General features: G+C 32.6%; 2 protein-coding genes across 2 annotated transcripts in view; one reads left to right on the top strand and one right to left on the bottom strand.

Annotated features, from left to right (window-relative positions):
- Positions 1–2,158: 2,158 nt before the first annotated feature.
- LOC121129174 (chitin deacetylase 7) lies at positions 2,159–5,762 on the top strand. Its single transcript, XM_040724856.2, has 5 exons — positions 2,159–2,403; positions 2,784–2,992; positions 3,052–3,465; positions 3,527–3,856; positions 5,493–5,762. Exons 1-5 carry the CDS (start codon positions 2,242–2,244, stop codon positions 5,614–5,616), a joined length of 1,239 nt encoding a protein of 412 aa, XP_040580790.1. The 5' UTR covers positions 2,159–2,241; the 3' UTR covers positions 5,617–5,762.
- A 1,043-nt stretch (positions 5,763–6,805) lies between these two features.
- Positions 6,806–21,526, bottom strand: part of Hers (Histone gene-specific Epigenetic Repressor in late S phase) — a 49,542-nt gene continuing 34,821 nt past the window's right edge. Inside the window, exons 2-7 of the mRNA XM_040725634.2 lie at positions 13,729–13,876; positions 12,177–12,917; positions 9,396–10,990; positions 9,160–9,322; positions 8,915–9,083; positions 6,806–8,248 (exon numbers count right to left, since the gene is read on the bottom strand). Coding sequence (XP_040581568.1) covers positions 8,062–8,248; positions 8,915–9,083; positions 9,160–9,322; positions 9,396–10,990; positions 12,177–12,917; positions 13,729–13,876 — 3,003 coding nt within the window. The 3' untranslated portion in view covers positions 6,806–8,061. The remainder of the gene's footprint in view (positions 8,249–8,914; positions 9,084–9,159; positions 9,323–9,395; positions 10,991–12,176; positions 12,918–13,728; positions 13,877–21,526) is intronic.

Genomic DNA, 21,526 nt, shown 5'->3' with positions numbered 1-21,526 from the left:
GATATTTTACAAATGATTAAATGTACAACTATTCCTGAAAGCATTTTCTTTTTTTTTTTTTGTTACAATCGTATATTCAGAAGCATTTTACTTACAAAATGATTATTAGGCCCTCTGACTTGATATTTTGAAATTGTAATATTTACAAACGTTTGGTTAATGGTTTACCTGATCAAAAAAGGTCCATCGTGAGACACAGATTTATTTGAATAAAACTATTTGAGATTTAATTTACGGATACATATATTTGATCCCGGTGCAGTAATGTTAGCAAGATGATCGTTTAAAAAATAATATCAATTTAATGGAAGATAAACTTGACAAGTCGTATTAATACTGTGTGTTGCACTCTTTTTAAGAAGTCATAATATATGCATTCATTTATTCATCCAAGTCTCAGTACCCTATGATTCCCTTGCTACAAAAATTGAACAACTCTATTTTTTCTTTTATTTTTTCTGATTGTATCATCTAAAATATTGGAGCAAATATCAAAATTTCTAGACAAAAATTACCTGTTACGATACAATTATTGGATATTTGGTCCGATATATCAGTTTTCCGATTTCTATTCGACGTCTAGTCATGCATGGATTCGATGCCATATTGATGACTAACACTCAATTATATATTGGTTAAATAAAATGGACGAATTTACACAAAAAATCTTGAAGAACTTCTTAAATGGCTTTAAAATAAATAAACAACTTATCATATGTATTCAATACTGCATGATGCCAAAGGAAAAAGTGATGTTAAGAAAAAATTAAATTAATGCTATCTACTGAAAATCAATATAGAAAGGATCTATGTTTTTATTAACTTTGTTTTAGATTGATGTAGGACAGTAATAGTAGAATTATTGGTCAAAAATATCAGGTGTGTGAATACGAAAGTATAGCGATGCAAAAAATAGTTCCAAACCATATTACAATAGGGTATGGTATAAAATACAACTAGACGTTTTGCAGATTATTGTATCAGTCCAGCTTTTATATGAAAAGAAACAAAACAATGTCCAAAATCAGTTGGTAGTTGGCCTATTCCAGGGGCGCGCTAAGGATTTTTGGGTCTTTATAGGAAAAAATCCCAAAAATATTTTTTTAAACAAATTTCGAAAATCCACAGTAATTCACAAATAATAATTTTATGGTCGATATCAACGATAGTTATGACACATGTTCACACGGTTCTGCAATGTGAGTAAAAATAATATCCAGGACTTTTGTGGAATAAACATCCATTAGTAGTGTTGGATTGTTCCAAAAAATTGACTATAAAGACTGCAGTACTATCGGTTCAGTCCTGATGAATTTTCTAAGACTTAGAACAGATCCTTATAGGTATTTTATGGTAACTACATTGATTCAGCGGTTGAATTTTTATCATACTATCTTTCAAATAAACATGATACCTTTTCCTCCCGCTATTTTTTTAGTTACAAACTATTCAATTCTAGTTGTAGCAAAAATTACTCGACAATGGCTAACGTCATACGGCTAGAATTGAAGAAAATAAAAAGATACCTGCGCCAGTAACAGTTGAATTATAAAAAAGGTTTGTACTGATCAGAAAAAAGACTGTACGCCGTACGTATTGTTTCATGCAACCTTTAATACGATCAGAAACAGGAAAAGGTCTGAAATCATTTGTTAGTTTCGCAATTATTCCCAATAATTACATAATTATTGTTCAATAATAGTGTAACCAACCAACGTTCAGAATATTCATTACGAGAAAAGTAACATCCACAGCTAACAACAATATATACTGTATATATTTGTGTTCATGAGGTAACGCCGTGGGGAAGGGGCTGATTAGGGATGCAGTCTTAAGACCAATCTGACCCTAGTTATAAGGGTTATGCAACAAAAATACAGTAGATTAGACAAATCTTCCAATACTCATAACTTTTGAAGCACTTGAAATTTCACGCATATATCTTCTGTTTATATTCTATGAAAAACAATTTATCCAAATTTTTTCATTTTTTATCTTTCCTTTAAATATGGAATCCGCCTATAATTGAGTCACTTTCTTTTTCAAGTCATTTTGTTTTCAATTTCAATGTTTTAATAAGATTATTTCGCACTTATCTAGGTCTTATTCGTAGAAAAATAAGAACAATAAATATTTGCATAATAATAATAATTAATTAAGTAGAAATCCATCTTATCATTACATTTACAACGTATATAAAAGTTTAAGAACTGAATTGATTTAGTCATTTCTAAACAAAAAATGTTGCCGATAACCGGGATATTTTTTTTCTGCCTTCTTCACGGTATTTCGTCAAGCTTTTTGTTAGACAGACCTTCAAACTGTGATGTGTCAAAGTGTAAGTTACCCCTTTGTTCATGCTCAGGAACTCAACCAGATATTCCACTGAAAGAAAGACCTCAAGTAAGTGCATCTAAAGGTGGGCTACCAAATCCTTCATGCTTGTATAGGTAATTTATTTCTATGAACTTATAATCTTCAAACCTAAGCTATTCTCCATTTCCAAAAGAAAAGTTTCTATGATTTAGAAGGCTTCTTGTTTAAGGGAGAGAAAATACTCAGTAAGTAAGTAATTATGATATTTTCACTCTTATAAATATTTTAAATCCTAAACCTCTCCATTTTGAACGAGAGAGTAATTGAAGTTTGAAGATTATAATATGCAAAGGACTTTGGAATGACTTTGTCAAACCATCTATATGGGTACATTCATGATAGATGCAGTAGCCTACCACCTGAATGCAATTCAAATAATATTAAATATTCCAACTTTAATTACATAGATTGTATATTTGACATTCGACGATGCATTCACTGGTGCAGCAAAGAATTCTTATTTTTCTAAGATCTTTGAAGGACCTTCTGCGTTAAAGAACCCCAATGGTAGACCTATCCGTGCTACTCATTTTCTAACACATAAGTATAATTCTTACACTGATGCTCATGAATACTACTCTTTATTGGGACATGAAATGGCATCCCATTCCATTTCGTAAGTTAAATTAAATAAAAATCATAATATTAAAGGAGTACATTTTCATAATTACTTAGTCATTATGATAACACATCATACTGGGTCAGTTTGAATGAATCCGAATGGAGGGATGAAATGATCGGAATGAAAGAAATGATGCATCTCTACGGTAATATGAACATGGCAGACATCAAAGGAACAAGAGCTCCTTTCCTTCAAATTGGAGGAGATGTTCAATTTAGAGCATTGAGTGAGGATTTCGAATACGATTGCTCTATGCCATCTAGAGCTTTTGGATACACAAATCTCGCTAATGGACTCTGGCCCTACACACTTGACTATAGATCAATTCAAGATTGTCAGCTTGAACCTTGCCCTCTCGAATCTTATCCCAAAGAATGGATCCAACCCATGTTGGATCTTGAGGATTTAAGAGTCGGAATTGATGGAAGTATTCATGGACAACCCTGTGCCATGCTGGACTCGTGTGTGTAAGTGTCATTTTGAGGTTTTTTAGTGATTCCTTCCTTTTCACATCCTGCGGTTTTTTAGGGTCCCCAATAATCTAGGAAAGAACCCCAAACTCGTGGAGGATATGCTTATGCATAACTTTAATAGATCTTACTACGGAAATACCAGAGCGCCCTTCGGTATATATATGCATGCAGCATGGTTCTTTGGACAGGATTGGCATTGGGAAGGCTACCACAACTTTTTAAAGAAAATCACCAAATACACAGATGTCTGGATTCTTCCAGTCTCCGCAGGAATCGAGTACATGAAAAATCCTATCCCTAACTCCAAAATGGGAGACGTAGAGCCCTTTAAAGGAGATCCAAAAACCTTTCCAAAGTTTAATTGCGAGGCCAAACAAAGCTGCAGGTATCTTTTAAAATGAAATTTAGCTTTAAAACAAAATGGCGAAACGCAACTATTAGCTTGAGTAGATTCCTGGATCTATTGATGTATTTTTCACACAAAAGTTGTCGTTTTTTATCATAGGACACATGATGACATCACTTTATCCCTTTTCCTCATAAATTTGCAACTCTTCCCCCCCCCCCTACTGAGAATTAACCTCAGTGGCGGCGTCAGCAGGAGTTGGGCTAGAGAGACTTTAGCTCACCCAATTGAAGATATATTTTCTTTTTAATGGAAAATTTAATATTTGATTTTTTTTTTTCTGAATATTTCACATTAGAAATTTAATTTTTGATTTTTTTTTCAAAACAGTACTGAATTTTTTTAATGTACTTTTCAAAAATTTAATTTTTTGTGAATAAACTTGCAAAGTTTTGAAGTTTTTTTCTAAACAATTTAATATTTCATAAAAAAAAAAAAAATTTTTTGTGAACAGCTCTGGATTTTTGAAACTTTTTTCTCAAAAAATTAATTTTTTGAGAATAGCTTGAATTTTCGAATAAAATTGTATTTGTATTTTTGGCGAAATTGTTATATATAAAATTTTCTTTTTAGATATTTTTTACAAAAATTGCAAAAACTTAGCCCCCCATCCCCCTACAATAAAAAAAATCCTGCGGGCGCCCTTGAACCTTGTAAATTCAGCTAAAAGGATGAATTTATAGAGACTGCGTAATTAGTTATAACTTATGAAGATTTGAATATTGTTGAAATTGCGGTGTGCGCAAAAATCACGACTGAGAGTATGTGAAACAAAATATAGTATCACTGAGTGCTCCATACTTACTGATATGTTATAAATTTCAAAATAGGAATGAATAATTGATGAGAGCATTGATGTTTTGCCTTTACAAATATTTGTTTTTTTATCATTTACCTTAATCGCAATGTACCATCCCAGTGTTGACATCTTTTTTTGACGGATGAATTATCGCCTACTTTTGGTGTTGCTATTTTGAAATACGCAATAAATTAAATATGTATATATTCAAATTTAATTTTAAAATGGCTTCCCTGTATTAAAACAAAATTTTATATGTTGAAGACTCTCCTTTCAATAGCAGTATCTTCAATATCATATAACTAAATGACATATAAAATATGTTTTGAAGTACAAGAATAACCAATAAATCGCCTCTATCAAATCAAAATCTGATGGTATCTTAAATTTTAAAACCTAAGAACAAGTTGAATTTTTGTCAAAAAGTTCGAATTAAATCAAATAAATTTGAGATTCGGAATGGATTGATTGGGTAAAAGCACCTTTGTGACTATTATTGTACATCAAACATACAATAATGCGTATAATAGAGTATACTCAACGCCCCGAGCAGACAAAAAAAAGGATTGACTTTAAACAAATATTCATCACGTGAAAAAGTTACGCTACTTTTGTTTTTTCCAAAACAATTTCGTGTCGTAATTTTACACCCCTTCCGTTCAAGCTAATGAATGGCTTTAAAAATTTTGTTATGAGGATTCCCTTTCAGAAGGCGAATAAACCATTTTGAACTTAAAAAGTGTATTTTCTTTATGAAGCCCCGGACTTTTCAGCCCATCGGTTGCACATTTTAAATCAACTTCCTCATTATTACAGATACACAAACGTCCAAGGCATTGGTCTTGAAATGAGAGAGATTTACATGTCCATCTGTGGAACAACCTGCCCTGAGAACTACCCATGGTTAAGAAATGTACATGGAAAGTGGAGGAATCCTTAAATAAAACACTACGCACAAAATATTTGTATCTTTCTATGGATAATATTAAAATTATTCACAATTAAACACTTATTATAAAAACAAGAACAATTCGTGATGTGAAACATTAAAAATTAAAAAATAAATAAACTTTCAACTCAAATTAATCATCCTCATATTATTTTATAGGGTCTTTCTTTCTTTCTTATTATTTTGTAATATATATATAGGTAATTATTGATGAGACTAATTATAAAATTAATAAAATAAATAAACTAAAAAAAAAAAAAATACGGCTATTAATAAAATTCACTCAATAATGATATATGTATATAAATTGAGGGGGGGCTTTTTATAATTGTTTATTATTACATATAAAAAATGATGATATATGTAGTATGATGATGTATTTTTAAAAGGAAAAAAAAAAGGAGGGGGCGCTTCATTGAAACTTTCCTATGACGTTGATATTATTATTGATGATGATGATAGTTATACAGAGAGAGAAAGATAAACAGACATACAGAAAGAGGGAGGAAGGGAGAAATAAAGAGCGGTGGAAGAAAAAGAGAAGTAAATTTGTTTTATCTTACTTGTGACCTATCAACATAAAAACAAGCTAGAATGATTTTTCTACTAATTGAAACTTAAGTACATTTGATTTCGTCAATAACGAATAATCCTCCATTTCTATGAACAAATTATTCCTATTAAAGCCTTTGAGTGTGTTGCAAGTTTCACTTAAAGTAGCTACAGTACAGGGGCGTCCAAAGGGGTGGCTGGACCCCTTAATTAAGGGATTTTGTCTTTATCACGATATGGAAAAAATTTAAATGTGGAAATATGGGGAAAAAATTGTAAAGGGATTTATTTTGGTTAATTGTGGCAAATTTAAAACAGACCCTAAAAATGTTAACAAGAAATTTGTTCAAAATTAAGCCCCCTCCCATCCCTGCAATGGTGGCATGAGTGATGTTTACTTCTATATTTCAAAGTGACCGAGAGTGGCGACATTTTGAGGTAAAATAATACAACTCCTAAATGATACTATTATTAGAGGGTTCATAGAGGGCGCGGTGAACCCTTTTTTCACCAACAAGCTATCAGTCCACTTAGCAGAATATATATATTTATTAGTTTGATCATGCCCATTTGATCCTCATAATAAAAAAATGCGGCATTGGTGTATTTGAAATAAAAGGGACGCAAATATGCCTAAGAAATATTGGGGTTTATTTGGCAGATGAAGTACAGTAATAACTTAGGATTGTCTATTTTTCTTAATTTTTGTTCAAGATTGTTTTTATGTTGATACAGCACATAATATTGAACAAAAGGAAAGAAAAAGATAATTGGCCATTCATTATATACGCCAAATTGAATTATTTCAGATTACTATGAGTTTCATATTATAATTTTTGAAATGGGTTGAGATTGGTGTTGTGTTGGTTCTTATTTAGAACTGAAGACTGCAGTTCAGTTCAGTCATTAAACTTATTCAGTTCGATCCTTGATGACGCCACTTTTTTTTTACAAAATCAGTTATAGTATCTGACAGACCAAAGGAACATTTCCAACCCTGGACTGGCCAAAAATAAAGAAAGGCTGATACAACACTACTTGAGATTATTAAAAATATCAGCTTGATTAGGGGCGATTGCAGAATGATATTTGTTTTGTTTTTTTGGGGTGGTAGGGCTTTGCAAGTTTTTTGAAGAAAAAAAAATCAAATATTAAATGTTTGGAAGAAAAAATCTAAATCCCACAGGTGCTTTTTTTGGAAAAAATTTCAAATATAAAATTAACTGAAAAAAAATTCAAATATTAAAATTTTTGGAGAAAAATTTCTAGCTATTAACCGGAAATTTAATGTAATTTCTAATATTAAATTTTCTGCTAAAAAGCAAAAGTTCCTTAATTTTTTGGGCGGAGCTACAACCTTTCCGGCCTACCCCCTATAGACACCCCCATTTAGTCTGCAGCCTTTATGTGATATTTTAAGACTTTTTTAGTTCCGATATTGCCGGATCGATAAATTTGTCAATTTGTATGTGATATAATGATTTATCAAAATAATTTATAACTAAAAATGTAAGATAATTAGATTCAGAATATAAATGCATCATTCCAGCTTGTTTTTGTGTTAAAGAAGCACATATTTAGTAGTAAGTAGTAGCATTTTTTCATTAAAAAAAAAAGATATTTCATTGCGCTTTAAGGAAACAAAAAATATAATTGATTATAATATGTAATATATATATATGTAATCCTAAGGGGTGGACCAAATTACTTTACTACATAAATATTCATATTTTTGTAAAAAATAATAACTGATAGTTATGTTTTCATAAAATAAATAGTTTTAGCCAATTCATTCAAATATATAGGTACTATATACATATATATAAGTTAGAGATATATCACGGCGTTTCATATACATGAGAGTATACGATTATAAATAATTCATTAAACTGGATTTTTCAAAAGACGTCTTTGCCTTGATTCATAAACTCTGCGACAAAGGAATACTCTATCAGGTGCAACACGGCATTTTGGAAGGAAATTTTGACGATAATATCCAGACTCCAATTCCGGAATGGCGGACACGGGCGGCGTTACATGTTCCTCGATCATGCGTAAAAATTTGCGATATCTGTTGAGAGACAAAGGGCAATTCAATACTATAATTGTATTCAACAAACAAAATGACACAAGCATTTTTGCCTAAAAATGATGCCGCATGAGACATACGCCACCTTTCTATGTTTTTTTATTCTCGGTTCGAACTTAAATCTTGTATCTGTATCAGATTAATTATATAGCCATGAAAATAATATCAATATGATGGACCGTTATCATTTATCAACCGTTGATAAATGAATTTTATAGTCGGGCCTATTCTTCCCTGATTTTGAATTGTATACATTTAGTCGATCTATTATTTTTTGGGATTTCAAATATTATCCCATAATGGAAGGATTGCTTAAAATACCACGTGATGTTGATATAGAATTACAACTAGGACAATATAAACGCTTTATAATTGCACCAAGCTTAAATGAGTTAGGCAGTAGGAATTTTTCATCAGAAACAGGTTGCGTGATGTGTTCCTCGTGAAAGTATTAGAACAACTCATTGACCATTCCTTTTTGATTATGATTTATTAATTATTTTCATTTTTTCTTCTTCTCCTAACTAAAAATAAATCTGATCGAGATAGTTCCAACCGATAAAATAAAAATATAAAAAGGCGCTGGCGAATATGTAATGCGGTTAAATTTCCTAGAGGCAAAATAACCGTTCAAGAGGTGAAACATACCTGCAGTATTCGTTATAGGTCATAACATAACACTTGTCTTCAACACAAGCAACGGAAGTAAAATCCCGATGCTTGGATGCATAAATTTCATCTGAAAGTTCAAAGTTATTTCTTCCATTATCCAAATGCTCCGGACGGTAATACCATAATAGACTCAACATCATTTCTCCTGTGTAAATAATGCGAGATACATATAGAATAATATAGGAAAACAACTTAATTAAATGAAAATATCTAGTTCTTACCATTATCTGGATGCTCCCAAAGAGCGGTTACTTTGGCAATAAAAGGTAAGTCTTTTTTCCTGTTTCCAGAAGCAAGTAGAATACAGTCACGAACTTTAACAAAATCTCCTTCAGTGTGTTTCATAGAAGAATAGCAAATCCTAAGTGTGGGTGGGTCCTCATTCTAAATAATTGAATATAGAAAATATTATAACTAATTATTGGTATCTAATTGATAAATGATTATAATCACTCACATTTAAATGTACTTTTTGTTCAAACCCCTCTCCGACCCAAGACCATCCATTGCTGAGCTTTGGGGGTCCTTTATGTTTCTTGGGAATGGAGCCACAACTAATAAAGGATGATGGTAATTGCATCACCTTTTTCTTCGTCTGAGGAGAGTTGAGAAAGCATAGTCCACCAACAACACCCCCACTACCAGTAGCAACACCCCCATTTCCGTTCATGTTAAGTCCCTTACTCATTTTAGGAGAGAATTTCGAAAAGGAACCCGGGATTCTTTCTCTAGGACTAAGACTACTATTGCGACTCGAGCTTCTAGATGAAGAAGGACTATTGCTACAATTTGTGTTAGAACTCGAAGGACGGCCCTTGTTGAAAATATTTGGGGATTTTGGTAAGGTTTTTGGATGGCTTTGAAATAGCTTAGGAGGAGCTCCCTGAGACTTCAATACTGCGGTTACGGCACACTGAGCCATGGACATGGATATCTTATTACTGTTGGCATAGTCTTTCTTCTTCTTAAGTTTCTTCAAAGGCAGAGTAGTACTAGTCCCCTCTTCATTTTGAGTCAGTCGTCTGGGAGGCTTCAAATAAACCCTGTTGTTTTTATTATGTATAAGGAGATCCTTGTCAGTACCATAAGAGCCCCGTTTTTGATCCGATAGATCTGGAGGAGTATTATTCATTAGACCAATGCGGCAAAGTGCAATTTTTGACTTAAGATCCTTGGGCGTTACACGAGTAATGGATGCGGAGGAGAGAGAGGATGACGAACTATTGTTGTTGTTGTTATTGGACGAGGAGGAACGATGATTATTATTCTGTTGAACTGAAGTAGTTGCCATTCGAAGTAATCCATTGGGCAATCCAGGATGTCCTCTTTTATCGTCTTTTACACGTGGAGAAGGTTGTGGTTCGGGAATATGAAGAACTGGGGGGCATTCAATTTCCGTAATGACTAACCCTTTTGGCAGACTTATTTTTTTTCGACTACCAGTGTTGTTACTATTATTCGAGCTACTTTTAGCTAATTCTCGATCTCTTTCCGCCTTTTGTTCTTCTACTTCTTCATCTTGTTTTTTCTTGGACGGTTTTCGGATCTCTTTATGAGGAGAGGGTAATTTGATAGTTGAAGAAGTAGGAATACAAGGATTACAAATACTGCTGATGCTACTACTACTACTTACAACACCAGCACCACCAACATTGATTCGACTGTTCAAATTCTTGTTGAAAAAATTGCCGGATGTAACGTTTTTTGGACTTTCAATTGTAGTAGAAGTATTATTAAGATTGCTAGTTTTAGTATTAACGGAGTTATTAGAGATACGGCTCTTGACCTCATCATGGTTTCCACTACTAGTAGATGATTTAATTTCCCTTTTTTTATTCACAAGGGCTGGAAGTATATTTTGGCTATCAGGTCCCTTACCAACCCTTTGGGACCCAGCCGATTCGTTTTTTGAAGCCTCAGATATTGTAGACGAAGACCCCTGTGTAGACGGAGCATTGACCTGTGATGGTAAATTTGGAAATGCATAAGGATACAAAGGATTTGGCTGTTGCTGTGGATAATGGTGATTTGGATCCATCAAATTATGAGGCGCTACAATAAAAACAATCAGAAATAAATATTAACTATATATAATCACCATGATTAGAATAGATAGTTTTCACATGAGGTTACAATTTTTGGGGTTTAACCAATCCATTTTTATAAGAATGAAACCCCTTTTTTCATTGATATTAAGGAAAAAAGTGAACTATTGAATCTCTAAATGGGACCATATAATAGAACCTTACTGTGTATAAAAATATTATTACTCAGTCTATTGCCTATTTTTATTAACTATAAATCTGAGCATAAAATGTGTTAAAAATATGTTCTTACATCGTTATACAATATTATTACCATGTTGTAGATACAAATGAACAATTATAATGTAGAGAACAAGATATTTTTCACCAATTATCCTATACTTTTCTTGTCCCCAATTGGATTTTAAAAAAAAAACTAACTAATTAACCAGTTTTATGGATTTTTCAGAATATATTACTTTGATTATATTCAAATATCAGTTTTATGTTTGGTATCAAGTAGAATTCAATGCAAGTGTTGAGTCTTTGTTTTATTTATGAAACCATTTGATGGAGTTTTATGAAGGTGTATTGGAAATGTGTTCATTTTATCTAGTACAAATATCAACTTTGAGGGCTCAAAATAGTTTCTTCATCAATGATGATGCAATTTGTGACATCAGTGAAAAAGCTCCATAAAATGAGCAAAATTGAAGAATTGTCTAAATCCTCTCGAGTATAAATCAGAAAGAAAAATAATTGTTAACAACTTGGAAAGACAATATATCTATTGAAAAAGATAACTAAATAAAGTATAGTGCTCATTACTCGCTAATAACATATAGGGTGAAGCTTAACTAAGATAACGCAGTTTTTTTTGTTTTTGTTTTTAAGAAATTGTTTTTGTTTCATTCTTTTGAAAATAACAAAAGTAACGTCACACTTAGCATAATAACTCACAAACTAAAGAACCAATTGTTATGAAATTTTCACAGCTGTATTTTGAAGGTTGGTAATAACAGAAATTGAAGTGAATTAAAAAAAAAAAAATCACAATCTATGAGTGATACCCAGGACTTTTCAGCCTATGTGTTACACTTGAATTTTCTAAAAAGTGAGAAAAAATCTTAAAGATTACAAACATATATATTAATGTATGCTCACGAGGATTTTGACAATTTTCACATGCCTAATAATAAGGTTCTAATACATACCTAGAGCGTATATTGGTGCAATAATCCTTCCTCCAGAGTAGGGATGTTGACCAAGTGTTGCGTAATTGAAAGATGAAGATGTTCCTTGTAATGTGAGTTGATGCGTAGCAGTAGCAGGAAGAGGTGGTGGTCTTACAGAGGCTGAAGTTGTAATTACTGAAGGACGGGAATGCTCTAAGACAGTGGCAGGAACGCCTCCTCCGATTGAATTGGGTGGAACAACTTGTGGAGGAGGGGCTGGAGGAAATGCCAGAGTTGGATTTGGGGCTAAATAGTATCCACCATGTTGAAAGGGATAATAACCTGCCGTTATTGGATATGGGGTATGATGTCGATAACTTGATGGATGTGGTGGTGGCGGGGGATGCGCAGCAGCGGCAGCATATGGATGATATGGATTTGCATAAGTAGATAGTTGTGGATGAAGAAGGGTATGATGCTGCTGAGGTTGGTTGGGATCAAAATATTGGGGAGGAGGTGGGGGGTATGGAGTAAAATGACCATAAGGATAATGTGGGTGTGGAATGGCCGTAGGCGTTGGCTTAAGAGGTGAACTCCTCGGTGATCGTTCTTTCTCTGGTGAATGAGCACGTTTACCAGGTCCAGAAGAGGTATTGTTGATACTGTTATTGGTAGAGAGGACAGTTGGTTGAACTGTGGCTGTCGGTGGAGCAGTAGAAACCGTGGTTTGACTATGTGGAGATGCAGCCCGAATCAGTGGACCAGCTGGCTGATAAAAGCCTGGAAATAATATTCATATTTTTAATATTTTTTATTAATACAATTCAACTCCACAGATATCCCTAATTAGTTATATATCAGTCCTTATTTAGGACTGTAGACTGCCGTCCCGTCCAGTTCAGCCCTGCACATCAGTCCTAAAAATGATAAAGTTCGGTCCTTGATGAGATCAAGGACAACTTTACTCATCAGTTAAGTACAGGCAGTCCTTCAAGACCGGATTTAAGACTGGATCGAATAAATAAGGACAGATACAACACTATTTATAGTAACTTTCATAAAAATCTCCTTTAGATATCCCAACATTTAACTCGTACAATATGACTTACGATATTCCAGAAAGTATTCTTTGTTTTTCAAAATTAATAGATATATTCAATAACTAATATTATTTTACATTGTTAATGCAACAACATCTTTAATATTTAATTTTTTGAAGCTAAATTTCATAGTCGACCATTTACTCAAATTGGAAGTAAGTATTATAAGATATAGCATTTTTCTATAGCAAACGGAAAAAATTGGACCGAATCATTCAAAAGGATCTGGCAAAGAGTGATGTTTACTAACTTGAATGAATCATTAATCTTATAAGAGAAAAGAAGCAGATAGATCATCAGAATGAAATTATATTTTTTAGTGATGTAACCCTATGGTTTAAAATATTTAGGACGATTTTTTTGAAACTACATTCCCAACTTATTACACAATTAATGTAATTAGAACTCTGTTTTCTGTACAAATCATATTGTAAACATAGACCTTGCCATGAACATCCTTCCTCAATAAAATAAAAAAAGAAAATACAAACCTGCGAGGGAATGCGCTGTTGATGCAGAGCCAATGAATGGGCCAGATGAAATTCTCTCTCCAGAGGAATTACTAGAGGCTGCTTGTAGTGATGAGATTGCTCCCAAGGGAGCAAATTTCCTGGACCCATCTTGAGATTCAGCATTGTTCTAAAAAATAAAAAATAAAATCAAAATCTAACAACAGGATCATATAATTTATAATAATATGTGTAAAATAATATTTTCCAAAATGGCATTTTAAATTATATATCGATAATTTAGTGGTACTGGGGAACTGACGAATTGACAACGATACTACTCCACATCAAATATCAAGGATACTCTCCACCTTTTATGATCCCACACGAATGTTCAATTCGGTTATGAATATATTTGAATGTAGTAGAAAAGGAGGTTCATTATTCAAGAGTTAAACAATAACAAGAACAGCTAAGGAAAAGAAAATTCATTCTTTAGACTTCCGAATCCAAAATAACGAGGCAGTAAATAAATATATACGATAATTACATCATTGTTTAAAGAGTTAAATCATGTTCAACTTCTTCAAGAAATTTATAATTGAAACTTTACAAAGAAAAAAAAATCATCATCATCACATCCGTTATGATGAAAGTTTTTAATACGTAACTCAAATGACTCCTTCTCAATTCCCCTTACCTCTTCCAAGAAATATGTACAATAAATTTATGCGTCTATAATAATGTATTTCATAAGTCCCAAAGGCTTGTAAGAGAACGAGAAAAAAGCGGTGGGGGGGGGGTTAAAGAAATCTTTGAACTTTTCAGTGTAGAAGGGATTTTTTTCCTATACATTTAACGCAGTTATTTAATAAATAGTTTACTTTTTTTTTTTTTACTCACAAAAAGAAAGTTGTTGAGATTTTAAATAGAAGAAGAAAGCTAAAGTTCCCCCCACTAACTTCTTCTAATAACTATAAATTTCTTATTTTACTCTCTATGTACAAAATCTTGAATATAAGTTCTACTAGCCTGTCCCTTTTTCGGATTAATATATTTATCCACCCTCAGGAATACCTTTTCCAGTAGTGAGCATTACACTACTGACTTTGCCCAAGTTACAAGCCTTTCGGTCCATTTTATTTTAAGTTTTTGGGGTCAAAATTGACCCCATTTGTGAGCCTCTTGTAAAATACAAAATTGAACTGAAGATATTTTCTAGTATCCGGTTTATCAGTTACAAATCCCTTGTTTTTAATTATGTACGCAATGATTCATTGTGTTTGTTCTGTTTTATTCAACATAAAACAAAATAATCAGGGGGTTCGCAGGGAGGAAGGGGGAGTAGCCCACCGCGTAATCAAGGAATTTTCCCTTGATTTAAAAAAAAAAAAAAATACAATTATGAAAGTAGCAAAAATTTCTTTCAAAGGAGTGGTCGTGGAACAGGAGTACTACTTCCTAGTGGAAAATGAAATAATCAAATATACAACATGCCACTAGTTGTGTGCAAATTAATTTTACTATAAGGTATTTTGGCTAATGCCACAAAAAAGTTACCCGACCCCTGTTTTAAAGGATTTACTTCTTTAAAAAAGGCATTTGATCAAATTCAGGGGTCGCCAGAAAAAATTTAATTTATGATTTTTTTAAAATAAAACTCAACACCTATGAAGTATTGAGCAAGGTTGATAGGAAAACAAGTTTAGACCATCATGTAATTGAGCTTGCTAGAATTTTCAATTTGATATATCGTACTGACTGCTAGACAAGACAGGCAGATTTTGACAAAGCACGGAACCAATCATAGTCTATGACGTCACTATTGCTAGAATTTTCAACTTAATGATTCGTACCCACTGCTAGGTAACAAAGACAGATTTTAACATAACACACAACCACTCATACACAGTGACTTAAATATAAAAAAGCATGGTGGAAGTGAAACAACAGTCGTACATGCGTTATGGTTTCTATTAACCCTGGCATTGAGTAGCTACGTGTGAGTGTGATTATAAAAAATGGAGATTAAGACTAATGATTAGTTGTCGGTCCTATTTTCTATGTATAGTATTTATTGTCTGATCAATGTTGATTCATCCATGGTCCCTCCAACCCGGCTCCCAATAACAATATCGTGATAAAATTCCCAACTTGTACCAGGACAAAAAAGACCCGAAAGGCATATACCTTGGCCAACGCCAGTTTTTGTATTGTCTCCAACAGAAAAGGTCTTTGTGCAAGGGGATAAAAATATTACACTAAGAATGGAACAGTCTATTGTCTCCTAATTCGATGTTCTACATTGTAAGTCTTCTTCTTCTCTTCTCACTACTCTTCTCTCATATACTTTTTTATTATTAAAAAATAATTGCTCTACCACCTACTGCATATAAGATCATATTTGACATGTCACTATTGTGTTTACTACTATCCTATCCTCTTCTACTCCCACCACACTAAGACGATGATGATGATAGCTTTCCTAAAGGAAGGGAATTTATATCATCCTTTTCATTACTCTCACACCATAAAATGTGAAATATTTAAATAGTATGTCCTAAACTCTTAATGACTAAGTATGATGCACAACGTCTATATTCTACCACGAAATCTTTCATCTCAAAAGAAATAGGGGTATGACCAACAATTTGAAGTACGCCTAAGGGAAATCCTGCAATTAATTATTTCATAATATACGTTCTATTTATTTACATTATCTATATTAATAGAGTAAAGTTTGTCTTTCTGTATGTACGAGTATGCAGGGTCCACGGAAAGTCTTGTTAAATTAACCTTATATAATTTAATTATATGTAAAATATTATGTTTAAACTCTAGTTGGATCGAAACTCAAACAAAACAAAAAGTTTTGAATAAAATTACAGTTTTGTTAACCAGAATGGTAGCCAAGAGAGGCTTAATCAAGGATTACTGGAAGGACAAATCTCAACCAGCCATCTCGAGGATCCTGAATAGCCCATGCTCATCAAGAGAACCATTGAGAGGTACGAGGATCTAGAACCAGATCAGGCAGACCAAGGCCAAAAAGGACGCCTGGAGTCCCCAAGGCAGTCAAAATTCACAGATTTTCACAGTGGAACAGGCTTTTACCCCCCAAAATGATCGGATTCTGTTAATAAAAAAAGGTGAGTTAGGTCTGGCCACAGAGTCAACAAGGTGAAGAAGGCCTGTGTGGCCTCCAGCAAGAATTTGGATGACCTGAAGGCCAAACTGGTGGCTTCCTGAGATTCCATCGCCGTGGACATGGTGTCAGCATGCAAGTCCTTTCCAAAGAGACTTCGGGATGTGGTCAAGGCTAAGCGTGACCATTCTGAATGAAAATTATGTCACCTGTTTTTGAAACTTGTGTCGACCTATGTCTATAATTGCAAATTATGTATTTAGTTATACCTTTAGTTCTTTAATAAACATTTAACGTAACTTTCCGCGAACCCTGTATCGGAAAACGAGTCACCGGGTGCACTGTATATAGTGCTCACTAATCTAAAGCATATAAATATTATTGTTAAATATGAAATAATAATGCAGTCGTATTATTGAAATATTGAAGGTGGATGCATGTATTACTTCACGCATAGACGGTGCTATTTCTTTAAACTCCCCTCAATTTCTGTAACAACTTCAAAACACAGATCTCAAAATTTCATGACAATCTGAATCTACTTTTGCTAATTCTAAAACAATGGATCAAAACAATTTCGTGCTTTAATTTTAGACTGCTTATTGATGGGGGGAAACATCGTTCCAGCTAAGTGATAGCTAAATGTTGTGGTATGGGGACTCCGCTCCATCAAACGAATTTAAAAAAAAAAATCTAATAACAATTTAAAAAAAGCCAATTTTGAACGGAAAAATAAGAGTTTTTTTCTGAAGTCGGGAACTTTTCAGCCCATCTGTTACGTACATCATAATTCAGATGCATTTTTAGTATATGTTAATACCTGAAGGTATGTTAAAATGAATTTTGTTTGTACTTACTAGTGAGAGCTCTAAAGATTAGAGTACTCATAAATCATCTTAACGTATTAAATTTTTTCCTTAGACTATTATTTCATTCTTCAAGACAGAAGACATTTGAATTGATTTAAGTATTGAGTAGTTACTGAAAAACAGTGAATAAAAATGAGGATTTTTCGGTAAGTTATCTTCTATTTTATTCATGCAAAGTTTTTCTTTTCGCTGATACTTAATTATTCCAGGCAATGCCGAGTACTTCTGATATTACATAATAAATACGTAACTTAATTAGATCATTAATGAAATTATTTAATAACACTGATAAATTGTAGTAAGCCGTTATTTATAAGCCTACATATTTAATATTTGCTAAAATTTAAGTACATACTTGATGAAATCAGAAATGATATTAAATTATAGTTCAATCGAAAATAATGTATTTGTATATATTTTTTATGAAAGACACCAGAGATGTCATTCTGACATAAAATCGATCCCTGGTAATATCATTGAGAGTGTTTTTCCTTTTCTTAGTTATTCAGTTATAGACAATAATAAATTATATAACTATAAAAATATGCTTGTATTTTAATGAAAATGCGAATATTTTTTGCAAGCTAAATGCAATGATCTTAATACATATCTCATATATCTTATTTGATTTAACAAACAATCGCCATTTCAACAAAATTTCTAAAGACCTACAGTTTAAGGACCGGTCCCGAGGACTGACAATTTTAAGGACCTATGGAGGTTATGTGTATTTTTTTTTTGTAAGCAAGGTAAGCTGTGGTACTGAAAATCTATAAGAAAACAGCATGATTTGTACAAAAATATTAATCGATTAGGCACGAAAAAAGTAGAATAATTAGATAATTGTTTATTACGTAACAAAATTGAACGGAGGTTAGGTTTTTGTCTATGTTTGTTTGTTAGCCAGCAGGATTAAGGCAAATGTTACAAATCGTTTTTTATAAACTTTGTACGAAGATTATATATGGTCGCAGTAAAAGGCCATTAAATATTGGGAGACCAAGTTCAAATGACAAGGTAACTCAAAACGCAAAAAAAAAAAAAAAAAAAAAAAAATGCAAAATTAAGATACATAGCTCAATTTGCTTTTAAGCAGAAGTTTTCCACTCAATTGAGTGCCCATTCTAGTAATTTCTATTGTAATAGTGAAATTTACAGTCTACACTAAGGAAATAAGACTGTATAACGATGTAAGACTATATTTTTAATACATATTAGGTCTAATATATAATAAAACTAGACAATATAGGTATATATTTTTGATTAGAGAGGAAATGTTGAAGTTATTATATTTGCAAGTCCAATATGGGCATGGAATAATTCCTTATTGTCCTATATACAAATGGAAAAAGAGATTTCATTGTTACACAAATCGGTTGTTTAAGCCTTCAAAATGCCAGATATCAACAATATGATAATGTCAAATGAAAACGCAAGATACTAATTACAAGTAAATACGAATTTAGTTTTTTTTTAAATTTATAGATATTTTATAGATATGATAATTGAGGATGGATAAAGTGGAATGAGGTCAATATAAATCGCAAAAAAGAACAAACAACTATTATATAGATATATTTTAGGGAGGTTTATTTTTCCACATATTTCGAATTTCGATTATGCCTCGTTCGGAAAAGTTGTCTTATAGTATGAAAAAGACAATGGGAAAATGGGGTAATACGAGTCTTACGAGGTAATCTCGATCAAATTATGAAAAAAAACAAAAGAAACTCTCCACTTAATAATGTAGAAAGTTAAAAAAGGGACATTATTAGATCTTTTGCATTAAACAATTTTAATAAGACATTCTTGTAACCTATAAATAGTGTTTCAAAAGTTTTTAAGAAAATTTGATGAATTGCGTATAGGGCGCATCCGTCTTTTTCCCCCCACATTTTCAGATAAGAAAGTTCAAAATTCTCATAGTTTAATCTCTCCTTTTGCTACATACGGTAGATTTAGAAAAAAACTTTATAAATATTTTTTAAGGCTTAGAATTATGCCTATCATCTATATTAATAGAGCAAAGTTTGTTTTTCTGTCTAAATGTATGAATGTCTGAATATATGACTATAAGGCATTGAGTGTACTGTATATAAATACAATGAAATATTGGAAGCATGGAACGTGTATACAAGGGGCACTGTCGATAGTGATCCCTAATGTATTTATTTTTGATATAAGAAATAACAATGTAGTTATATTCATGAAATACTGCATGGGTGTACGTATAACAAGAGCACTGTTTCTGGTTTATTTTTATTATTGGTCTCTTATGCATACCAAATTCATTTGCATTTTTAATATATATTAAGATTCGAATTAAATATAGACGGCAAATAAATATATTTATTTGGGAATGAGTAATTTCGTATTTCTTTTTTACGCACTTTTTTTAACAAAGTATATCTTGTTGATTGTTAGTTACATCGAATCATACGATAAGGTGTAGTAAAGTTGTGAGTGTATACTACAAACCATTTGTCATAATATTGTAACTTGGCTGATTCCGTCGTGAGTTATCGTCCTTCGGGTATAGAGGACTCAAAGGAAGAAATTTGTCATATTTAACATATTTCTACTTTTAAGGAAAAACATGCAATTTCTGAAGCAGATTGTGACTAGCAATGAAAAATGGATCACTTACGTCAATGTCAAGTGATGGAGATCGTGGTCAAAAAATAATTAAATGGCCAAGACCGTGGCTAAGTCAGGATTGACTGCCAGCAAAGTGGTGCTATGTATTTGGTGATATTGGCAGCGAATAATCTATGAGCTGCTCCCCTATGACCAAACGCTCAATTCAGTCCTCTATTGTGAACTCCACTGTTTGAAGCTGGTAATCGAACAAAAGTGGTCAGCATTGGTGAATAGGAGAGAAATCGTGTTTCATCAAGACAACATCAGAAGCTCCGGGAGTTCGAATGGGATGTCCTTATGCATCGCCCCTACAGTCTGGATCTGGCACCAAGTAACTCATACCTGCTCCTGTCTATGACCAACGTGCTTGGAGTACAAATTTGGCCGCAATAGAGGTCAGTGAAAATTGTTTGTCCGAATTTTTTAGCTAATAGGGGCATGGGCTTCTACAAGGATATTATGAATTTAAATTTAAGTTATAGAAGGGAACGGGCATACTTGGCTTAAATCGGATGATTGTAACATTTCTTTTATACAGCATTGGAATAAAATGAATAATACGAAATTACGTTTCCCCAATCTATCATTTTTCAAATCCATGTTGATTTTTTATTATTGGTGAGCGCTCTTAAGACTAAAACCCTTATCAGTCATCCCTAGAAATACATTTTTTTCCTCAAACTCTTGTCATTCTTGAAAAGAGAGAAAACACGACATATGTATTCTTGTATTGAATGTGAGTTTGGTCATGAAAAACGGACTGTGGATTTCTTGGGTAGTTATCATCTATAGTATGGAAGCAAATTTTGTGTCTCAGCAGACGTCTAGTTACTCCAGGAAATGCCGGAACTATCGATAGTAATAAATAAAAACAAAATAATGATGTATGCTGTATTTGTATCTTAATTGACGAAAATAAGAACTTTTGTCTCCTCTTAAATTTTGACCTAGATTTGCTACCTAAAGATGTCATTGTAGGTAAATGAAATATTGCATAAGTTATTTTTTTACTGTATCACAACTTTTTCGAAATAGCCGATACATAATTTCGAGCAATGTTTAAAAACAAACCCTCCTAATATATGTGTAGTTTACGTATCGTTGCTACTTTTAAACACACTCGACTAACTACTGGTATGTACATAACAAATAGGAAATGTGAAACTCTTCACACATTCTCTCTTAA

The sequence above is a fragment of the Lepeophtheirus salmonis genome, chromosome 14 (genome assembly GCF_016086655.4).
Source record: "Lepeophtheirus salmonis chromosome 14, UVic_Lsal_1.4, whole genome shotgun sequence".
Classification (NCBI taxonomy): domain Eukaryota; kingdom Metazoa; phylum Arthropoda; class Copepoda; order Siphonostomatoida; family Caligidae; genus Lepeophtheirus; species Lepeophtheirus salmonis.
The sequence above is the reverse complement of the archived record's forward strand: the minus strand, read 5'-3'. Positions and strand labels throughout refer to the sequence as shown.